The sequence below is a fragment of the Equus przewalskii genome, chromosome X (genome assembly GCF_037783145.1).
Source record: "Equus przewalskii isolate Varuska chromosome X, EquPr2, whole genome shotgun sequence".
Classification (NCBI taxonomy): Eukaryota; Metazoa; Chordata; class Mammalia; order Perissodactyla; family Equidae; genus Equus; species Equus przewalskii.
In genome coordinates, this window is record NC_091863.1 from 121,668,822 (window position 1) to 121,694,253 (window position 25,432).

Below are 25,432 nucleotides of genomic sequence, written 5' to 3' on the forward strand. Positions count from 1 at the left end.
TTGATGAGAACAGGTAAACTGAATAAATGTAAAAAAAGTAATGTTTTTGGAGAAACTTTTTAACAATAATTATGTGTCACAATGTATGTACTTAAAACAACTTAAGATGATGCTTAACTGCTTTAATGTCACATGAAGTTTTTCAGAGTAACTGAAACATAATTGCTAAAACTAGTAAGAATTTTTAAGTACAATAATTATGTTTTATGGTCTATATACTTAAAAAACATCTTCCAAATCTTTTTGGAAACAAACTTTATAGCTTTACTAAGTTAAGTTAAATAATAACATTTTATTGGGTATCTAGGTCATTTACACATAGGATAAAATATTAAAAGTTGATTACTAAACATAGATTTGTCTGCCTTTGGTTTCTTGTCTCAAAGAAACTGAAAGGAATTTAGATTTATTGATAAACATGTTTTATGTATGCTGAGAAACTTTATATGAAAAAACACATATTTCTAAAAGGTCTGTATACAAGAAAAGTAAAATACGTTTTCAGTAAAAAAGGTAGAAAAAAATGAAAATATTTTTGTTTGTTGAGTTAAAAAAGATAAATTTGTCTAAAGTACTGGGACAAATTCTGAATGTAAAAAGTAAGTGCCAAAGGGTTTATGAAAGTAAAACCCTGAAGAGTTTTATGTATGGTCAAGTTGGCTGAGATGAAAAAAGATTAATTAAGTAAATAAATTTATATGTCAAAAGTAAACTGGTAAAAAATTAAAACTTGGTCTTCTCTTTCTTCAAAAAGATAATTCTCTTGGGCTTTCAGTCTACTCTTGGTAAAAAGATTATAGAAGGTTTTATTCTTTGAGTAGTCTAACAGAAGGATAAGGATTTTATGTTTTATTAAAATAAATTTACTCTATTGTTTTTGTCAGGTCCTTAATCATAGATGCTAAGGTTTTTCTTACAGCTATTTAATTGTCTACATTTGCCTAAAATTCTTTAATTGTCACCATGGTTAAAGGGATAATTAAACATTGCTTCACAGGGACCTATAATATTATATGGGTGAATATTATTAATATAAATGTTTTTAAAATTGTATAACGTTACTAAAATTCTGATCTGACCTAATTGTCAGCCATGATTCTGGTTATTATCTCAAGGTATTATATGTCACAAGAATGGTCAAGTGTCTTTGTCAATTGCCATTTTAAAGTCTTTTGTTATTTACGGACAGTTGTCTGATGTTTTTGCAAATATGTTTCATCTTCAGAGAAATTCATGGAAAGGACTCTGACACTCACTCTAAAATGTAGGCTTCTGATAAAATTTCAGATTATAAAACTGAGCTGGATAAAAAATTACAAAACTCTAATAGAAAAACTGATGGCCTCATGAAACTGCCATCAAAAGATCAAGAGTTGGTTACATAAAACTAAATGAACTGATAGAGATGATTATAATTTTATGACTTCTTGTTTAAAATATTGCTGATTTTTTTAATGTTTTGTGTTTTGTTTTCTCAGATTTAAGGAAATCTTTTCCTCTTTTCTCTTATGCTAACTATGACATAATTTGATAAAATTATGTATTTGTAAACAAAATTAAAACATTTATCTTTTTCTCCCTATCTGATCCCTCCAGAATTTGAAAACTCCTGATGAGTAAGTATTCTTATTTTAATGGCTATATAATTGTTTACATAAGTTCAATAAGAATCTGTTCTTCTTATAACAGGACACAATTGGCAACACTGGTTATATTACCAAGGCTTTGACTGGAATGTCATGTTTGAGAAAAACATAAAGACTCAGATATGATAAGACAGCTTTTCAGGAGCAAAGGTTAACTTTCTGAAATAAAGCCACTTGAAAATATTGGCCTGGTACCTTGCTTATGGGTTCCCAGTAACCTGGTAAGGTTGAGTAAAGAATGTCACTCCCTCTGGCAGGTACAAGGAACCTCAATATTTTGAGGAACTTGTGAAGAGAGGAATTCACCCAAATCAGTAGGTATTGCAGACAGAATCTGATGACAAGTTCTTGGTCTGGCTTTCCTGGCCTTGAGAGGCCTTTAAAGTTCAACCTAAGATTCCTTATAAAAGGTTCCAGCAAAGCAGATATAAAAGAGTCTATATAATCAATTACTATTCTTGCTACACTTATGTAAATAATTGGGCCAAATTTATTAAAACTAGACATTTTACAAACCCAGTTAGTCTTAATTTAGCTGTGCTTGGTAAAATTGAGGATGATTTTAAAGAAAAAAACTATGTTTCAAAAACTATAATACACATTTATAAATTTTGGATTTTGGTTCTGTCAATTGTCTTAGACGTTTTTGTTTTGTATCTATAAACTACACTAGATCCTGAATTCTTCTAGTCTCCTGAAATATATGGCTACAAATCTCCAAACTAACGTTCCTGAGGGTTTTTTCCATCGTTTTAATTTGGAATCATTGAACACTGAACCTACCCTTTTTTCCTGAAGCTTTGCAAGCTAATTTGGAGGACTTGATATGAACTTAAAAAAAAAAAAAAAAGATTCATGTCTGCTGATGTCATCTGAAATAAAAAGCCCCTTCCTTGTCATAAGCCTGGCATTCCAGTTTTTATTTGGCCCCTCTTGTGTGGCAGATAAAGAACCTATATTTGTAGCTGCTAACACAATCAGGCACCATGTACCATCAATGCTAACTTTTGAACAAATAGTATATCCATATCCTTCTTTAAAACTTTATTTCGTGGAAAAAGTAGTAGCTTGAAGTCGGGCAGACATGCATTTGCCTAATAAGTGTGTCGTCTTGGGCAAGTCATTTTTATTTTTTAAGCTTCACTTTCTGGATGAGTTCAATAGGGATAATAATACCTATATTGAATAGCATTTTTGAACATTAGAGACTCTTTACATAAAGTGTGTGGCACATAAGAGGTGCTCAATACCTAGTAGTTGTTATTAATATTATTATTAGAGTACTATAGCTCATACAACTAGGCACCTCACTGTCATGCTTGACTTCCCTCAATCTACCTTCCACACTGCTCCTAGTGAGCTATCTAAAATGCAAATCTGTTTGCATCATTCCCCTGCAATAAACTATTCAATAGATCCACATCACTTTTATGCCAACATAGCTCATATGCACCCCTCTCCACCCCAGGCTACTACCCTGCACTTTACTCTGTGGTCCAGTCACACTAAACTTTTAGTTTCTTTAATGTATCATCACTACCTCCCCACCTCCTTCCCCTGGCCTTCATACCTGCAGTACTCATTCTCTGGAACATTTCCACCCTAACTGTTACTCTAATTTACTTCCACACATCTTTTAAGTCTCAGTTGAAAAGTGATTTCCTCTGGAGTTCATTATGGGTATTCCCCATAGACTCATTTCATTGTCCCTGCTAGATGCTCCCATAGCACTCTGTACTTCCCCTATCATAGCACTTCTTCTACCTTATAGTAATGGTTTGTTTAATTGTTTCCCCACTAGAAGGAAAGTTACGTGAGGGCAGAGACAACATCTACTTTTGCTCATCACTTTATGTCTAGTGCCCAGAATACTGTTTGGGTTTCATTAAGCCTTCCAGAAATATTTTTGGAAGAATAAACAAATGAAAACTCTAACAAAAGACATGAATTTTCTGATACATGATGTCAATTCATGAACACCTGCCTTTGTGCATGCTATTTCCTGTCCCTCATCTGTTTGATAGTTATCTATACTTCCTTCAAGATTCAAGATACAGGATAAACACTGCCTCCGTTTTATAACTTTCCTTGATGCTTCCACATGATTTTGGATGCTCCTTACCCTGTAATTCCATCACATTTTGCACCTGCATTTAAGGGATTTTATATTATTGTGCAGCTATCTGTGCACATGTCTGCCTTAACCAATAGACTGTTAGGTCATTAAGAGCATGAACTGTGTCTTATTTATCCCTGTAGCTCAGCACATATCCCAAAGCCTTAAAAATAGTCAGCACTCATAAATGTGTTGAATGTTTTAAGTCAATGGGATAAGATCTAGTTAAATTCAATGAGTACTTGTTGCTCCTATTCAAATAATCAATGGAACCTTTTTACTGTATTATATATTATGCAACATTCATATATAATAGGTATAAAGAACAATACAATGAACATATTTACCCATATCTTCATTAATAAGTAAGATGTTATTAATAGAAATGAAGTTCCCTATGTACCCAGGTCTGAAAAAAATGGAAAATACTTCATAAACATGTGTTATCATCTTGAGCTAGGCTTTGTTCATCTCTTTTGTATTGTTCCAATTTTAGTATGTGTGCTTTTGAAGCAAGCAGCAGGTAATGAACTTTGGCCTGCATTTTTACGGTTCTCCTAAGGTCCCAAGATGAGGCAAGGCAAGCCTTCGTTCTAAACTGCCCTAGTTACATAGTCATACAACCCTTTCTCAGATTTTTCTAAGAAGCTGTCCCTCTGTAGTTTTTCCATGGAATCCAGATAAGATTTCTGAGGCTCAAAATAATAGGAATACTGTAGAAAAGCACTTCCTGAAAAAATCTAAGTGTTGTTTAGACCTTATCCAATTTGCACTTTTCATGTGTCTGCAAGATAGGCAGCAGTTACATTATTATCAGAATGAGAAAGCAGAAAATTTGTGACTTGAAAAAGGACACTAGAAGAATAAATTGTGGGGCTATAAATAGAGCCAAGCTCTTACTTTTAGTTTTGAATCTGGCTCTCTCTTCAGACCCACCTTCCTGGGTCCAAGGTGAAGCATCTACTGTGTAGGGGAATGAATGGCTTCATCATGCTTCTGAACTTCTGTACCTCCTCTATTCTGTACTTCAGAATAGGCACAAGGGCATTCCGCACAGACAGCTATCCTATCAAACTCCACTTTCTTGTCCAATTCAGACTAGAATGAAGGACCCAGTGGTCATCTTTTTCCCATTCATCCAACTCTATTTTCAGGTAACTAATCCTTTGGTCTGCTTCATCTTCTGCTCTCCTCAGTCTGCATCCTTTCTTCTTCATATTTCAACATTCCCATTCTCTCCTCTCCCTTCTTCTCTCTTTTCTACCCCTCCTCCAAAACTCAACCTATCATCTATCCTTTTTTCCTTTTATTATTCTGTTTCTCTGCTATCCTGTTCTCCTCATTCATTCTCTATTCTTTCTCCTTGACTATTCTCAATCTCTATGTTCATTTCCTTTCCTGCCCATCATTCTCTCTTCCCTCTAGCTTCTATTGCATTTTCTTACTTCCTTTTACCCATCCACATCTCATCATCATTCCATCCCTCCAAACACCTCATTCCATACATCCTCTCTTCTGTGTATATCTACTCCATTTCATTCTTTCCACAATTGCATACACTCTCATCTTCTCTTTTATGCACTTTATTACAAGTATCTCTCTTCTATCTATCCTTCCACTTATGCTGCATTCTCACCAAACTCTCTTTCATACATTATAACCATTCATACTTCTACTCTGTTCTATCCTCCCCACCTTCTTTTCAACATTTTTGTCTTATCTCATACCTTTTCACGCAGTGTGAGAAGAGGCTTCCCTCTTCCTTTACAAGTTAAACTTTCACTGTAGTGTTGATACCATCCCCTTATGGTTTTCTCTGGGAACTTGATGTCAGCAACATCCTATTTCTAGTGTATCTTCAATCTTTGTCTCTCTACTAGCCCCTGTCTGCTATGTCACAAATATGTGTCAGTCTCTCCATTCAAAAAAAAGGAAACTATTTCTTTTATCCCTGAACATATCTATTATATACTCATCCCTTTCATTTTTAAATAAGCTCCCAGAAAGTATTTTCTGTGTTTACTATCTCCACTACCTCTATACAAACTCCTAAAAGCTCCCCATTGCACTAACTAACCACTCCACTGAAACAGCGTATGTGAAGAACATCAAGGTCTTCCATGTTACCAAACATAATACACACTTTTAATTCTCTGTATTATTTCATCTCTCTGTAATAGTCAACAATGTTGGAAAAATGTATAAATAATAGTAAACAGCACAAACTTGTACCCAGACTGCCAGAGTACGAATGCTGGCTCAACCATTTACAACCTGGGTGATCTTGGAAAATTTTCTTACCCACCCTGTCTCTGTCTCCTCATCTGTAAATTGAGAATAATAGTACCTATTTCATAGAGTTGTTATTTAGATTACAAAAGTAGAATGATTAGAACAGTGCCTGGCACACTTTATGTACTATATTGATGTTAACTATTGTACTTAGTATGCTAGTATCAGTGTTATTATTATTGATCACTCTCATCTTTTTGAAACCCTTTACTCCTCTGATATATCAGTCAAAATGGGTTATATTAATATGCAGTAACAAACAATTCTAAAATCTCAGTGTCCTAAAACAACAAAGATTTACTTATCACTCACATTATTTGTCTATCTCAGGTTGTGGGGAGGGGTGCTCTCTTCTATGTCATCTTCAATAAAGGAGACAGAATGATAGACCCAACACCACCTGGCATGATTCTACTCACTGTGGCCAGGGGAGATGAACATGAAAAATCATGTCCTGGCTCTTAAAAGTTTCCCCTCCTCCCTCAGAAATGACACATGTTATTTCTATTCACATTTGGTTAGCCAAAGCAAGTGATTTGTCCACACCTAACTTCAATGCTGCATGGAAGTGTAATACTACCACATACCCTGAAGGAGGTGAACTAGAAATATTGGAAGTAGCCGTATGGACTACCACACTTGGCTTTCAAGATACTGCACACTAATTGTTCTATTAACACCTTCTTTAATTTTCCTTCTTGGTCTCCTACATAGGTTCTTTTTTCTCCCCTCCTGCCTTAAAGATAGTTAATGCTACATGATTGGATCCTTGGCATGATTTTCTTCTTACTGTATGTAGCTTCCTGAAGTGATCACATCCATTCACATGGCACATGGTTGTCACAACATACTGACAATACTGAATTTTACGTCTCTAGCTTGTATCTCTCTCCTGATCTTAAGATTTCTATACCCAACTGCTATTAGACTTCTATCCCTGGATACAATCTCCTTAAGCTTAATTTTGTCCAAAATTAAACTTGCAGATTTATCCTATTTAAATTTCTCTTAATTCTCATATAATATACCCCAGTTTGTAGCACCATTGTTCTCCCATGTTACTTGGGTACCTACTACTTTGACTCCTCCTCACTATCATTCTTCTGACATTGACTGTTTTTACTGTCTATTTCCTCAGCGTACGTCCCCTTCTCCATCTTAATTCACTGCTCTGAATCAGAACTGCACTACTCCTCACCTAGACTATTTAAGCTGTCTCCTAACCACTTTCCCTAATTCCAGTCTTGTTCCCCTCAAATGCATTCTTTACACAGTTACTAGAGTGCCACGTATAAAATAAGAAACTGATCACTCATTCTCTTGCTTATAATACACCATTCTGTTTCCTGCAACTGCTCACTTGGTTTTCTCTGCCTAGAATCTCTTTCTTCTTTTCCCACCACTTTCCACCTACAATTTTCTTGACTTCATTTTACTTACCTAATAATACAAAAACAAATGCTAATACTAATAACTAGGGGCTTAGGTATTTCCTCATCCAGGGACTTTTTGCTCAACCTGACCAAAAAGAACGGGTTAGATGACCCTTTTCTATCATCTCATAATTACACATATCTTTACTATTTCAGTTAATGTGTTTTGTGATTATCTATTAGTCTTTTTCCTCTATTATATTGTGATTGTGTTAAGAACAGAGACTATGCCTTGTTAATGTTTGCATACCTAGAACCTAGTCCAGGGCCATGTATGTAGCAGGAAGTCAAAACATGTTTGGTGAATGAATAAATGAATCAATGGATCAAACTACTAATCTTTCTCTCATCCATAATTCCTCCTCCTTGACTGTCCCTTTCCCTACTTCTCTGTGTCTTCTTTTTCTTTCTTCCCATCTGCTATATCCTTTTCTCCAATTTTTCCTCTTTCTTTTAGGATATCCCAATATTTAGCCATTTTATTTTACTTCATCTTCTCCTTTATCTTCTCAACTTTTCTACTCTTTCTCTCTCATTTTCTCTCTTTCCTCTACCCCACTCTCCCTAATCTCTCTCTCTCTCTCTCTCTCTCACACAATTTTCCCATTTATTAACTATTCACTGTTACTTAAAATTCACACTTATTAATGTGGGAGGGAGCTTCAGGAAGTGACAACTAACAGCAGAGGAATTAGCAAAAGCATAAAACAAGAACCAAGAAAGTCTTTCAGTGTTGGGGTTAAGATTCTTAGTGAACTGGAAATGCTTTCAAAGCCATTTTTTAAAGCAAAATTCAATACCTACAACTCTAGTCATAATAAAGAGTGATGAAAAACATAAAATTGTGATGTTTTTTATGCTTTGGGATTAGAAAAGTGTGAAATATATTATATGCATACATATATTGCTTAAAAGATATAGTCTTAAGTTGTTTAGAAACTTTGAGTATGCATACACTTATATATCATGAACATATATCTTTGTGTGTCTGAGAATGTTCATATAGCCAACTCTCTATTTATATGTGTATCTAGAATAGAATTTTCAATGACTAGCCTAAAACATGCTGCTTTCAACTCCAGTCCTACTCCTGGTATACTTTAGAAGTGGGGGGGGGGGGTACCACTCTCTGACCTCATCGTGTAGAGGAGGGTTCCATTGTCCACCAGCCTGAGTAGCTTGTTAGGTGTGGTCATGTTATGGGCCACCGATTTCTTGCCATTGTGGAAGAAGGTGTCAGGGGTCCAGATCTTACTAGCCAGGAGATTGTTCAGTGGAAGGATCTTCATGGGTCCATCAAATTTCAGTCTTTCATCATGCCATGTCTGTCGAAAAAATACATCAATGGTGTACTCCTAGGGACAAAAAGAGAGAGAACAATGTTTTAATAGAGTTATGGTGAGGACCCACAGTGCCCTTAGCAAATATTAATTACCTTGCAATATTTCCTCTGATGCAGAGAAGCAGCAATCTATTAACAGTAATTACTTGTGAATACAGCAAATGATTATGATTGAAAAATAATGCCATCGTGATCAATAAGTACAGAGATGATATGTCTGACAAGATTTTACTTAGGAAGGTCACTGCCAACACTGCCCTGCACATCATACAAGCTGACCACAAGACTTTGCCTTATGAAAAGTCAAGTGCTCCTTTCTCTATGCAGTGACATCTCTAGTAAGAACAAACTCCTTACTTGTCCCTTCTACTAAATGATCCCATATGAACATCAAAGGCGAATACAAAATCACCATGAAACCAAAACCTTAAATTTTAAAGCACATTTCATTTGAGCCTCAAAATAACAATATATCTGAGTTAATATTTTATTACCTTTAATAAACAAGCAACTCTTACAGATAAATAAGATAAAAACAAACATAAATAGAAAAATGGGTAAATGACATGAACAGAAAATTCATGCAATAGATAAAAGCTGCTAATAAACATGAAGAAAATTTTCAAAATGGTTGTTAATCTAACACAAATTAAAATGACAAAATGTTCAAGGTTTTGGTAACAGCAGACTAAATCTCTTGGATATACCTTCCTGTGGCTATTAATTAGAAAATTCGAACAAAAAAATAGAACTATTTGAAAGCAATAGAGAATGACTAAAAGCAGACAAAAACTTGAGGAAAGTTTACCCTTGATAGATGGCAGCAGCAAAAGCTTAAAATTGTGAGTCTGTGGCTTTTCTTTCTTGAAGGTGCTCCCCCAAACCTAAAATTCCCATGACAGTTATCACACCTTTACTGGCTCAAGGTGTCAGATAATCTGGAAATTTAGGAGTGGGAGCCCTGGAAGCAAGAGAGTCACAGAAGGGATAGGACCCCCAATCTGTCAATACTCTCTGTCCCAAATTCTGGCTGACCACTACACTATACACACATGAGGAAGCCCTTGGGGATCAGTTGAAAAAATGGAAGCAGAAACAATAGAGGAGTCTTCCACTAAATGACAGATGACAGAACTGTGCTGGGTGATGTTTGTGAGTATGGCAGAAATCAGAAAACTTATTGGCTTAATATCTCAGAGGGTAGAGCTCAAGGCTGGCCAAGGGGCTGAAACTTCAGGGTGAGGCCCTAGAAGCAAGAGAATCACTGAGAGAGTGAGTCTCAAAATCTGAGTACAAACTCTGCCCAAATCCTTGACTGACCACTAAACTACATAAGGCATGGGGGACACCTCTAGGTAGCCAGGAGAAATAAAGAAGCAGTCAGATGCATCTTAAAATCCCTTAATAGCTTCCAATCACATCTGGAATAAATCCCAATATCCTTCCCTTACGTAGAAAGCACTTCATAAACTGTCCTTTGCCTTCCTCTCTGAGCTCTTCTCCAACCACTCTTCCCTCTACAAACTAGCCAGTCTAACTTTTCTCTTCCTCCACTGCACCAAGCACACTGCTACCTAAGATTAGGAAATTATATAATTTATTGTCTAAACTGGAACACTTTTGAGAGTAAGGGGAGGCTTTATCAATAATTATATCAGAACAACAGGTGTAAACCAGAACTGTGCCAGGTGACAGGCTGGAACTAGACTCCCACCGAAAACCAGGATCATGAGGGACTCCAACCTCAACAAAAGGGGGAATTAGATAAAATGAACTGGACAAAATCAATCCACAACATGAAAATTCAGAAAGGAAACATGTCTATCCAAGCAAGGATTCTGAATAGAGAGGTGTTTAGGGGAAGCATTCCTACTGATTTAGGTACCTCAAGCCTAATCTTACATGGGATTGATATTTAAATGTACACTATCTACCCAGTTTGAGGCTTACAAACTGAGAAATTAACATAAAAATTGGTCTTAGGATACGAATACATCTAGATTGACTTGCAAAAGCAAACACAAAAACACTGGGGGGGACAAGACCACAAATAAATGCTTGCTGAAAATAAGCTTACAACCACCACAACAAGGCACCTAAGGAAATGCTCAGGAGCAAGAGTCAGCTGATAAAACATATAACTGAATTAGACCCTCTCCAAGAACTTCATAGAACAGAATAATCAAATAGATATTATAAAGGAACATCATTAAAATGATAAAGACATCAAAGGAGAGATTGAGAACATGAGAAAAGATCCAAATATTATGGGGTGGGAGTGAGAAAAAACAGATTTCAAAAAGATCTATTTGAAGTAGACCTTCTGTAAAAGAAAAATAGTCATTGAACATAAAAAATCAATGGAGATGGTATATAGAAAATTAGGTATCATTGAAGTGACACTAGTGAACTGGAAAATACATATGAATAAAAATTGCTCAGTGTACATTTCAGACAGATAAATGATTAATAAAACATAAAAGAGAGGTGTAGTACCATGGAGGATAAAAGGGAAAGGTTCAGCATAATCTAATAAAATTCACAAGTTACAGAAGAGAGAGGAAATGGAAGAGAAACAGTATTTAAAGTACTAATGGATGAAAGAGTCTCAGAATTATTGAAATATATGCTTCCATATCTTCAAGAATAATAATGTGTTGCAAGCTCAATATAATAAAATAGATCCAAGCCAACACATAGAGGATTTGAAGAATACCAAAGAGGATATCTTAAAAACAACAAAATAGAAAAGACATATTACCTACAAAGAAATAATTTCATAGCAGACTTCTTGAAACAACAATAGAAATCAAAGAATTCTATAGCTAATCAGATAGAATGAGGTCAAAATAAAGACAATTTTAGACAAAATAAGTTTTTCTCATGGCTGGGTCACTCATAGCATTCAGGCCTTATTCAAAAGTCTCCATATCACAGAAGTATTCACCATCTTATCATAAATAGTAATCCCCCTTCCCCTTACCATGCATTATTTTTCTTCATGCATTATTTTGTCAGATAGCACTGACAAAAATGTATTTTTACTTGCTTACTATTTTATTCCACTAGCCTGGGGGCTCCATGAGAGCAGAGACTTTGTTCTCTTCACTGCTAATTCTCTAGTACCTAAAACCTTACCTGGCATATAGTAGGTCCTCTATAAATATTTTTGAATAAATAAATGATTGAATGAATCCTTAGGAAAAGAACTACTAAAATAAGTTCTTCATGTAGTTGAAAATGAAACCAGCAGGAAGATGCAAGAAGGAATGGCGAGCACAAGTGTTGACATATTTATGGGTAAACTAAACTAATAGTGGCTCTCCACAAACAATAATAAGGGCTAGAAAAACAAGGCAAAACAAACAACTACACTCAATGGAAGGAGGTAGTAGGAATATGTGGGTGAATGCACTACTGCATTATTTGGGCAGAGTGGAGATATTAGACTTTAGGTCAAGTACGTATGTTAACATTTAAGGTAACCACTAAAGAATATACAAGAAATAGAATACAAAACTTAAAAAAAAAGTAGAGAAAAACAAATGGTGGGAATATAGAAAATGCTTCAATCCTATGGAAGGCAAGAAAAAATAGAGCATAGAAAACATGGGGAAAATAATATATAAAATAAGATAGTAGAAACAAAATATAATCTAAGGATAAGTAACAATGTAGCTATATGCTATGTATATACAAGAGTCACACCTAGAGACACATAAAAACACAGGTCAAAAGTAAAGTGATTGAAACATATGAAAAGGCAAATCCTAACCAAAATAAAGTGGCAGAACTATAAAATAAAGATAGAATGGACTGTAAGATGAACATTTTTCTTTGGGGATTAAATATCATTATACTATAAAATCAATTATCTCAAGTGGAAAAAAAACAGTTCTAAATATTTATGCATGGATAACAAGGACTCAAAATATATAAGGTAAAACTGGGATTAAAGTAAAAAGTGACAAACCCATTGACTCAATAAATGAAAGACCAATCAGGCCAACAATTTGTATGATTAAAATGTGTGAACAGAGTGACATCAACAACATAGCATTGTGAGCTGTTCCCTTTGTCTCTCCCCCTTTTGAACTACAACTAAATGGGCATTCATTGACCAACTGAGGAAGCCCACATAGCACAACAGAACACCTGAGAGACACACACAGCTGTACATCTGAGACTGGATGAACTGGCCCCCTGGGAAGTGGCAGAGTTAGGTGAGCACCCCTTGCCCTCCTCTGGTAACCTGTTCATGTGCATGAATGCTTTCCAGCATGGCGTGAGCACCCCAAAAGTAGGAACGTGCCCCAGGGTGACTGTATGAAGAGGTGATGGCAGCCCCTCACCTACTCCTGATTGCTTTCCTGGCAGGGGGAGGGAGCCCACCATGGCCCACCATGCCCCTGAGGTCCCAAGGAGTGGCCCTAGCTCGGTCCTGGTGAGGAAACCCCATCCACCAAGCACAGTCCACACAAGGGCTTGAAGACTCCCCAGGCTGGTGCAAGTGACCATAGTACCCCTACAGCCTCCAGCATACAGGGTGGGACCATAAACTCAGCTCCTGCTTCCCCCTAGTGGTAACAGGTGGAATCTGCAACCGATGCACAACAAATGCTCCAACAAAAGATTAGTTCATCAAACACCACAAGAAACTGCAGCAACAATTCACACCAGAAGGAAAATGACAATTCTCTAGAAACCAACCCTGAAGGCACAGAAAATTACAAACTAAATGACACAGAACTCAAAATAGCTGTCATAAAGAAACTCAATGATTTACAGGAGAACCCATGAAGACAGTTCACTGAGCTCAGGAATAAAATGAATCTCTTCACCAAAGAGATCGAAACTATAAAAAAAAATTCAAACAGAAATTCTGGATATGAAAAACACAATTAATGAAATAAGAAAATAATCTAAAAACCCTTCAGAAATAGAGCTGATGTTCTGAAGGAGGGAATTAGTGATTTAGAGGATTAAAATAGAATTCTACAGGCAGTTGAGGAGACAGAACTAAGAGTTTAAAAAAATGAAGGAATTTTTTGAAAAATATCCAATTCAATTAGGAAAAGCAACATAAGGATTATAGGTATTCCAGAGGGAGAAAAGAGGGAGAAAGGAGCAATGAGCTTGTTTAAGGTAATAATACCTGAGAAATTCCTAAACCTGGGGAAGGATCTGGATTTACAACTACACGAAACTAACAGAATGCCTAATTACATCAATACCAAAAGACCCTCTCCAAGGCATATAATATTAAAAATGGCAAAAGGCAACGACAAAGAAAAAGTATTAGGAGCAGCAAGGCAGAAGAAAATAACCTACAAAGGAAACACTATCAGGCTTTCAGTAGATTTCTGGGAAGAAACCCTACAGGCTAGGAGAGGATGGAATGATATGTTAAAAGTACTGAAAGACAAATCTTTCAGCCAAGAATACTCTACCCAGTGAAACTTTCCTTCAGATACAATGAAGAAGTAAAAGCTTTTCCAGACAAATGAAAGCTGAGAGAGTTCATTGCCACTAGACCTCCCCTATAAGAAATAATTAAAGATGGCCTCACACTGGAAACAAAAAAGCAAAGGTCTATAAAGATTTGAGCAAGGATGTAGACAGAAATAAACAGAAAACTGCAGCTCTTTAACAGAACAGGGAGGCCAATACTCAATTATAACTTAAAAGATATAGAGAAAGAAAGCATCAAATTAACAATAAACACTTCAACTTAGTCACAAACTCACAAAATTAAAAACAGAACAATTTATAACAGCAATAACACAGAAGGGGAGAGAAAAGGGATGGAACGTGCTTAGGTTAATGGAGATAAGAGGCTATAAGAAAATGGACTATTTCATCTACAAGATGTTTTATATAAACTTCATGGTAACCACTAAACAAAAAATCAGAGTAGAGCCACAATTCACAAAAAGAGAGAAAACTTCCTCAGAAAACCACCAAATGAAATGGTAGTCGGAAATACAAAGGAAGAAAAACAATGGAAATGTAGAGCAACCAGAGAACAAGAGATAAAATGGTAGCATTAAACCTTCATATATCAATAATCACTCTAAATGTAAATGCATTGAATTCTCAAATCTAAAGACAGAGTAGTTGAATGGATTAAAGAACAAGACCCAATCATATTCTGCCTCCAGGAAACCCATCTCAGCCCTAAAGACAAACATAGGCTCAGAGTGAAGGGATGAAAGACAATATTACAAGATAATGGGAAAAAAAGAAGGCAAGTATTGCCATACTTATATCAAACAAAGCAGACTCCAAGTTAAAAAACAATCCAAGTTAAAAAACAATGAGAAACAAAGAGGGGCAGCATATAATGATAAAAGGGACATTTGACCAAGAGGACACAACACATATTAATATATATGCACCTAACACAGGGCCACCAAAGTACATGAAGCAATTATTAACAGACCCAAAGGGATCAATAATAGTAGGGGACTCCAACACCCCATGTACAAGGGACAGATCATCCAGACAAAAAAATCAACAAGGAAATAGTATATGTAAATAAAACACTTGATCAGATGGACTTAATAAACATATAGAGAGCATTCCATCCAAAAACAGCAAAATACACATTCTTCTCAAAGATAGACCATATGTCGGGAAACAAGGCAACCCTCAAGAAATTTAAGAAGACTGACATAATCTCAACCATCTTTTCTGACCATTGTGCAATGAAACTGGAAATCAACTACAACAAAAAAACTGGGAAAGCCAGAAATATGTGGAGACTAAATAGCATGCTACTGATCCACCACTGGATCAATTAAGAAATCCAAGGGGAAATTAAAAAATACCTGGAGACAAATGAAAGTGAAAATACTATATACCAACTCTTATGGGATGTAGTAAAAGCAGTCATAAGAGGGAAATTCATAGCAATACAGGCCCACCTCAACAAATAAGAAAAATCTCAAATAAGTAATCTTAAACTGCACCTAACAGAAATAGAAAAAGAATAAGAAGGCCCAAAGTCAGCATAAGGAGGGAAACAATAAAAATCAGAGCAGAAATAAATGAAAAAGAGACAATAAAACCAGTAGAAAGGATTAATGAAACTAAGAGCTGGTTCTTTGAGAAGATAAGCAAAATTGACAAACCCTTTTCCAGACTCACCAAGAAAAAAAGTGAGAAGGCTCAAATAAATAAAATTAGAAATGAAAGAGGAGGAATTACAACAGATACTACAGAAATGCAAAGGATTATAAGAGAATACAATGAAAAACTATATGCCCACAAATTGGATAACCTAGAAGAAATGGATAAAATGTTAGAGTCATACAATCTCCCAAAACTGAATAAAGAGGAAATAAAGAATCTGAATAGACCAATCACAAGAGATTGAAACAGTAATCAAAAACCTCCCAAAAAACAAAAGTCAAGGACCAGATGGCTTCTCTGGAGAATTTTACCAAACATTCAAAGAAGATCTAGTACCAATCCTTCTCAAATTATTCCAAAACATTGAAGAAGATGGAACACTTCCTAACTCATTCTATGAGGCTAACTTTACCCTGATACCAAAACCAGACAAGGACATCACAGAAGGAAAATCACAGGCCAATATCACTGATGAACATTGATCACTGTTCATCAACAAAATATAGGAAAACCGAATACAGCAATACATTAAAAGGATCACACACCATGATCAAGTAGGATTTATTCTAGGGACACAGGGATGGTTCACCATCCACAAATCAATCAATCTGATACACCACATTAACAAAATGAGGAAAAAGAATCACATGATCATCTCAATAGATGCTGAGGAAGCATTTGAAAAGATCCAACATCCATTTATGATAAAAACTCTCAATAAAATGGCTATAAAAGGAAAGTATCTCAATATAATAAGGGCCATATAACAAATCCACAGTCAGCATCATACTTAATGGTGAAAAAATGCAAGCCATCCCTCTGACAACAGGAGCAAGACAAGGGTGCCCACTCTTGCCACTCCTATTCAACATAGTACTGGAGGTTTTGGCCAGAGCAATTAGGCAAGAAAAAGAAATAAAAGAAATCCAAATTGGAAAGGAAAAAGTGAAACTCTCACTGTTTGCAGATGACATGATTCTATATATAGAAAACTCTAAAGAATCCATCAGAAAACTATTAGAAATAATCAAAAACTACTTCAAAGTTGCAGGGTACAAAATCAATTTAAAAAATTAGTTGCATTTCTATACACTAACAATGAACTAGCAGAAAGAGAAATCAAGAATACAATCCCATTCACAATCAGAACAAAAAGAATCAAATGTCTAGGAATAAACTTAACCAAACAGAGGCCTGGCCCATGGCCAAGTCTTAAAGTCGCCACGCTCTGCTTTGGTGGCCCAGGGTTTCACCAGTTTGTATGCTGGGTGTGGATGTGGTACCACTCATCAGGCCATGCTGAGGCAGCATCCCACATAGCACAAGCAGAGGCACTCACAACTAGAATATGCAACTATGAACTGGGTGGCTTTGGGGAGAAGAAGGGAAAAAAAAGAAGATTGGCAACAGGTGTTAGCATAGGTGCCAATCGTAAAAAAAAAAAACCTAACTAAAGATGTGACAGACATATACACTGAAAATTATAAGACATTATTAAATGAAATTGAAGAAGACATAAACAAATGGAAAGATATTCCACATTCATGGGCTGGAAAAATAAACATATTTAAAATGTCCATAACACCTAAAGCAACCTACAGATTCAGTGCAAGCCCAATCAGAATCCCAAGGACATTCTTCACAGAAATAGAAGAAAGAATCCTAAAATGTATATGGAACAACAAAAGACCCCAAATAGCCAACGCAATCCTCAGAAAAAAAGAACAAAGCTGGAGGCATCACAATCCCTGACTTCAAAATATACTACAAAGCTATAGTAATCAAAACAGCATGGTACCAGCCCAAAAACAGACACACAGGTCAATGGAACAGAATTGAAAGCCCAGAAATAAAACTACACATCTATGGACAGTCAATCTTTGACATAGGAGTCAAGAATATTCAACAGAGAAAGAAAGTCTCTTCAATAAATAGTGGTGGGAAAACTGGAAAGCCACATGCAAAAGAATGAAAGTAGACCATTATCTTGCACCATATACAAAAATGAACTCAAAATGGATTAACGACTTGAATGTAAGACTTGAAACCTTATAATTCCTATAAGAAAACATAGGCAGTACATTATGTGACATTGGTCTTAGCAGGATCTTTTCAAATACCATGTCTATTTGGGCAAGGAAACAAAAGAAAAAGTTATCAAATGGGACTACATTAGACTAAAAAGCTTCTGCAAAGCAAAGGAAACCATGGACAAAATGAAAAGTCAACCCACCAACTGGGAGAAAATATTTGCAAGTCATTTATCTGACAAGGGGTTGATCTCCAAAATATATAAAGAACTCATACAACTCAACAGCAAGAAAACAAACAACCCGATCAAAAAGTGGGTAGAGAATATGAACATTTTTCCAAAGAAGATATAGAGATGGTGAATAGACACATGAAACAATGTTCAACATCACTAATTATTATGGAAATGCAAATCAAAACTACAATGAGATATCACCTTACACCGGTCAGAATGGCTACAATTACCAAGACTAAAAACAACAAATGTTATATAGGATGTGGAGAAAAGGGAACCCTCATACACTGCTGGTGGGAATGCAAACTGGTGCAGCCACTATGGAAAATAGTATGGAGATTTCTCAAAAAATTAAAAATAGAAATACCATATGATCCAGCTATTCCACTCCTGGGTATTTACCCAAAGAACTTGAAATCACTGATCCAAAGAGATTTATGATCCCTTATGTTCATTGCAGTATTATTCACAATAGACAAGACATGGAAGCAACCCAAGTGCCCTTCTACGGATGAATGGATAAAGAAGATGTGGTGTATATATATACAATAGAATACTACTCAATCATAAAAAAGACTAAGTTGTCCCATTTGCAACAACATGGATGGACCTTAAGGGTATGATGTTAAGTGAAATAAGGCAGACAGAGAAAGACAAATACTGCATGATTTCACTCATATGTGGAAGATAACAAATATGTGGATAAAGAGAACAGACTAGTAGTTACCAGAGGGGAAGGGATTTGGGGGGTGGACAAAAGGGGTAAAGGGCCACACATGTACTGTGACAGATAAAAATTAGACTACTGGTGGTGAGGACAATGAATTCTATTCAGAAATTGATAAACAATAATGTACACCCAAAGCTACACAATGTTATAAACCATTATGATAATAAAATCACTGCAAAGAATTAAAAAAATAAACAATCTTAAAAAAATATGTGACCCATCCAACTGACAAGGATGAGCTAAGGAACACACACAGACCTATCTATTTAACACTTAGTAAACACACATTGTTTTCCAAAATTAAATGACCACGTGCTAAGCCATAAAGCAAATCTCAAGAAACACAAAAAAAGACGTCATATCCTATAGACCATCTTCTTTCAAGATGAGGCATTACATTAGAAATTAATAAAAAGTTTTATATTTGGAAATTTTAAAATCCACTATAAGAATTTAAAGAAACAAAGAAGAAACCATGAAAGATATTAGAAAATACTTAGAACTAAACAACAGTGAAAATGCTTATATATGAAATCTTGTAGTGGGCTTCTCAAGTGGTACTTAAAAGGACATTGATAATTGTAAATAAGCCTTAAAGATAGCCTAACAAAATGGAAAACCTTAAGCTAATCTACCTCAAGAAACCAGAAGGAGCAGAGTATCACAAAGAAAGTAAAGAAAAAGATGATGCAGACAAAAGCAAAAATCAGTGAAACAGAAAACAAAAAAGAAATAATACAGACGATGAACAAAACCAAAAACATGTTACTTTGACAACACTAACGACATAGAAGACTTCTGATAAGTTTAATCAAGAGACAAAAAGATGAAAAACCATATGCCAACACAACGGACAATCTAAAGGAAATGAATAAATTCTTAGATTCTTACAACCTCCCAAAGCTGAAGCAAGAAGAAATATAGAATATGAATAAAGCAATCACAAGTAAAGAGATTGAAACAGCAATCAAAAGCATCCCAAAGAATAAAAGCCCAGGCCCAAAAAGCTTCCCTGGGGAATTCTAACAAACTTTCAGAGAGGATTTAATACCTATCCTTCTCAAGCTATACAAAAAAGTTAGGGAAGATGGAATGCTTCTTAACACACTCTACAAGGCCAACATCACTCTGATACCAAACCCTGACAGGGACAACACAAAAAAGGAAAACTACAGGCCAATATCGCTGATGAACATAGATGCAAAAATCCTCAACAAAACATTGGCAAACCGGATACAGCAATACATCAAAAAGATCATACATCATGACCAAGTGGGATTTATACCAGGGACGCAGGGATTGTTCAACATCCGCAAATCAATCAATACGATACACCACAGTAACAAAATGAGGAATAAAAACCACATGATCATCTCAATAGACACATAGAAAGCATTTGACAAGATCCAACAGCCATTTATGATAAAAAAAGAAAACCCTCAACAAAATAGGAATAGGAATAGAAAGAAATTACCTCAACATAATAAAGGCCATATATGACAAACCCACAGCCAACATCATACTCAATGGGCAAAAATTGAATGCCATCCCTCTAAGAACAGGAACAAGACAAGGATGTACACTATCACCACTCTTATTCAACATAGTACTGGAGGTTTTGGCCAGAGCAATTAGGCAAGAGAAAGGAATAAAAGGACTCCAAATAGGGAGCGAAGAAGTGAAACTCTCATTGCTTGCAGACGACATGATCTTATGTATAGAAAACCCTAAAGAATCAATTGGAAAACTATTAGAAATAATTAACAACTGTAGAAAAGTTGCAGGGTACAAAATCAACTTACAAAAATAAGCTGCATTTCTGTACTCTAATAACAAACTTATAGAAGGAAAGCTCAAGAATACAATTCCATTTATAATCGCAACTAAAAGAATAAAGTACCTAGGAATAAATTTAACCAAGGAGATGAAGGACTTATACAATGAAAACTATAAGACATTATTGAAAGAAATCAATAATGACATAAAGAGATGGAAAGAGATGCCATGCACATGGATTGGAAGAATAAACATAGTTAAAATGTCCATACTACCCAAAGCAATCTACAGATTCCATGCAATCCCAATCAGAATCCCAAAGACATTCTTTATGAAAATAGAACAAAGAATCCTAAAATTCATATGGGGCAACCAAAGACCCAGAATGGCTAAAGCAATCCTGAGAAAAAAGAACAAAGCTGGAGGCATCACAATCCCTGACTTCAAAATGTCCTAAAAACCCATAGTGTTCAAAACAGCATGGTAATCATACAAAAACAGACACATAGATCAATGGAACAGAACTGAAAGCCCAGAAATAAAACTGCACATATATGGACAGCTAATCTTCAACAAAGGTGCCAAGAACATACAATGGAGAAAAGACAGTCTCTTCAATAAACGGTGTTGGGAGAACTGGACAGCCACATGCAAAAGAATGAAATTAGACCATTATCTTATGCCATACACAAAAATAAACTCAAAATGGATCAAAGACTTTAAGATAAGTCCTGAAACCATAAAACTCCTGGAACATAATATAGGTAGTACACTCTTTTTCAAATACCATGTCTTCTCAGACGAGGGAAACAAAAGAAAAAATAAACAACTGGGAGTTCATCAAACTAAAGAGATTCTGTAAGGCAAAAGAAAGTAGGATCAAAAGACAACCCACCAATTGGCAGAAAAATTTTGCAAATCATATCTCCAATAAGGGGTTAATCTCCATAATACATAAGGAACTCACACAACTGAACAACAAAAAAAACAAACTGCCCATCAGAAAATGGGCAGAGGATATGAACAGACATTTTTCCAAACAAGATATGCAGATGGCTAATAAACACATGACAAGATGTTCAACATCACTAATCATCATCAGGGAAATGCAAATCAAAACTACACTAAGATACCACCTTACGCCTGTTAAAATGGCTAAATCATTAAGACTAAAAATAACAAATGTTGGAGAGGGTGTGGAGAGAAGGGAACCCTCATACACTGCTGGTGGGAATGCAAACTGATGAAGCCACTATGGAAAACAGTATGGAGATTCCTCAAAAAACTAAAAATAGAATTACCATATGACCCAGCTATCCCACTACTGAGTCACACATACACACACACAAGCACACACCCCACAGGAAACTTTGATTCAGAAGTGGCAACATGAAGAAACAGGATCTGCATGGAGTTTCTACTTTTGCTGATGCAGGTGGTAGCAAAGGCATCTTGTCTTTAGTGGCACAGATTGGCCACTAAACACATAAAAAGATGCTTAACCTCAAAGGTAATCAGGAAAATGCAAATAATATCAATTAGATACCATTTCAAACACAAAAGGGCAACAATAAAATGTGATAGTATGAAGTATTAGCAAAAGTGTAGAGAAATGGAGTTCCCATACAGTGCCAGTGGGATTATAAATTGGTACAACCTGTCACGAGAGTAATTTGGCCCTATCTGAAAAAAAGCTAAAAACATGCAAACCCTACAAATTAGAAATTTTATCTGTAGGTACACACCCTACAGAAACTTAAACATGTTCACAAGAAGACATGTACAAGAATGTTTGTTGGGGGCTGGCCCCGTGGCATAGCAGTTAAGTTTGCACACTCTATTTCGGCAGCCGAGGGTTTGCAGGTTTGGATCCCAGGCACGGACCTACACATTGCTCATCAAGCCATCCTGTGGCAGCATCCTACATACAAAGTGGAGGAAGATTGGCACAGATGTTAGCTCAGGGAAAAACTTCCTCAAGCAAAAAGAGGAAGATTGGCAACAGATGTTAGCTCAGGGACAATCTTCCTCACCAAAACATAAACATATATATATATATATATATATTTGTTGTATCATTGTTTTTTAATAGCAAAAATCTAGAAATAGGCAACATGCATATTGACAAGAGAATTGGATGAACGTATGAATAAATACTCATATACTGTAATAGTCTATAGCAGTTAAAATAAATGAATTAGAGTTAAATGCATCAAAAAGAATACATTTCAATACATGGTTGAAAAAAGTAAGTTGTAATATTATACAAAAGCTATGATGCATTTTATATAGTTTGAAAACATGAAAACCACTATTTGTTACTTATAGTGATATTTGCTACTGCATATAATACATACATCCTCAGGTATAAGTCTAGAGTATGCATGGAAATGACTAAAAAAAAACCCCGCAAAATCATGGTTGTGATTATCTCTCAAGAGGGAGGGAGAGAGAGGAATAAGATCAGGATAAGGTAAACAGGAGACTTCATCTATATCTTTAAAGATTATTTTTTAATGAAATGAAATATGGCAAAATTTTTAAGATTTAAAAACATTGGGAGATGGGTACCCATTTTTTAAATATTTTTCTTTACATAGTCCAAACTATTGGGGAAAACCGCATGGTGATTATTTGCTCCCATAAGTATCACAGGATCTTTGGCCAAAAGCAATCCAATTTTGACTTGACCATTCTAGAAATGCAATTGATTCCTTCCTTGCAAATTGAGCCCTTGTATACTCTCCAAGGATGATTGCCTCCAAATTGACAAATGAATTCTGTTGTTTTGTGAGGCATTTAAATCAAATCTTCCAGATAATAAGCCTAAGTTTACCTCCTGGGAAAGGCACTTAATACATTTCCTACACTGGGCAGAGATGACACATAGCTCTTGGGGAAGAATTTCTGGCTTGGTGTTAGAGCTTGAATGTGTTCAACTCTCTGACACTGTACAGTGTATCAAAGCAGGCTTTCAGAAAGGTCCTGCAAGGCTGATTCAACTTTAGCAGGGTCTGGGGCCAACGCGCTTGACAATTGCATTATGGTAAAGGCATTGTCATTGTTCCATATGCAGGCACTCCCCTCTTATTTTGGCCATCCAGTTGTCCCTTTGCTCTTTGCCTTCTCTCCATCATTTTCTATTTCAGAGAATCATAATCCACATGTCTCTTTCACTTGCATTTAGCCCTTGAAATACTCTTATTAGCATTGTTTATGCGTCCTGCCTGTCTATTTTACATACAAGTAGCCCCAGAGATTCCTGGTCATGGACTCCTAGGCAAAAACCCACACAAATGGATGCCTTTCTATAACGCATCCAGGAATACGATATCCTATGGAATAACAGGAAACTGACAGCCTCAGAGACTTTCAAAATAAACAAAGACTTCCCTCCATTCTGTGTTTGAAACCACTGGTAAGTGACGGCTTGAAGTAGACATTACTTTTTCCAGTGCTAGGGAGGAAACAGGCACAATAATTTCAAGCCCACTGCCATCAGGAAAGAGGTCCCTGTGCTACTTTCTTTTTAATTGACACCATTTTTTTCCTGTATGGTCTTCAGATACTCTGGTAACTTTGCAAGATTTTCATAAGTAATTGTCAGACCAAAATGGATATCACCTGAATCTGTTAGCAAGAATTGTGATTAGAATGTCTTTTATGGATTCTCATTTCCCAAGCCTCCATTTTATTTTTCTCTTTAAGCTAGATGGTTAGCTCTCTTATTGTATTGTCTACTTGCATGATTGCTTTGCGGTCCCCTTATACCCTAGGAAGTTTCTCTGTTGAGAAGTAGCAGCTGGCACTTGTTACCTAGCAGGTATCCAAGTAGTTAAAGTATCCCTGGGAAGATGGTGAGGTTGACAATACCTGGAATTGACATTGTAAAGTTTTCCAGTTGTTCTTTCTCTGACTTTACTATTGCTACTCTTTGTCCTCTTTATTTTCTCACTAGTTTTATCATTACACTCAGATAGGTGTTTGTTGAATACATAACTCAGGACTCTGGGTCCCTGTACCTCTGGCATGCTCAAGGACCAGGGTGGAGCCTGGGGCCGCAGGGTGAGAGCTAGGATGGAAGCTTTGTCAGAAGGTAGTTTGGACCAGGAGAGCATCCAAAGTTTCTCTCAGCTGTTAACTTTTTTTTCCAGCTTTATTAAAGTATAATTGACAAATAAAAATTGTATATATTTAGCTTGTATGATTTTTTTTTTTGGTGAGGAAGATTGGCCCAGAGCTAACATCTGTTGCCAATCTTCCTCTTTTCGCTCAAGGAAGATGGCTCCTGAGCTAACATCCACCCCAATCTTCCTCTACTTTGTATATGGGACGCTGCCACAGTATGGCTTGATGAGCAGTGTGTAGGTCTGCTCCCGGCATCCAAAACTGTGAACCCCAGGCTGCAGAAGTGGAGTGTGCAAACTTAACCACTACACCACTGGGCAGGCCTCGTACAATGTGATTTTTAAAGGTGTACATCATGATGATTTAATATACATATACATTGTGAAATGATTAGCACAATCAAGTTAATTAACACACAACATATATCACCTCACAGTCACCAATTTTTTTTTTGTAGTGAGAACACTTGAGATCTACCCTCCTAGAAAATATCATCTGTCACCTTATTCTATCTTCCTTTCCAATCACTGACCATATGCATAGCATGCCATTCTTAAGCCAGTATCCCA

At 36.0% G+C, this 25,432-nt stretch overlaps 1 protein-coding gene across 2 annotated transcripts in view; it reads right to left on the reverse strand.

The window, feature by feature from the left end:
- Positions 1–25,432, reverse strand: part of GABRA3 (gamma-aminobutyric acid type A receptor subunit alpha3) — a 219,990-nt gene that overhangs the window by 69,595 nt on the left and 124,963 nt on the right. For both annotated transcript variants that reach the window (XM_070604459.1, XM_070604460.1), the window contains exon 5: positions 8,622–8,842. In XM_070604459.1, the coding sequence (XP_070460560.1) occupies positions 8,622–8,842 (221 nt within the window). The remainder of the gene's footprint in view (positions 1–8,621; positions 8,843–25,432) is intronic.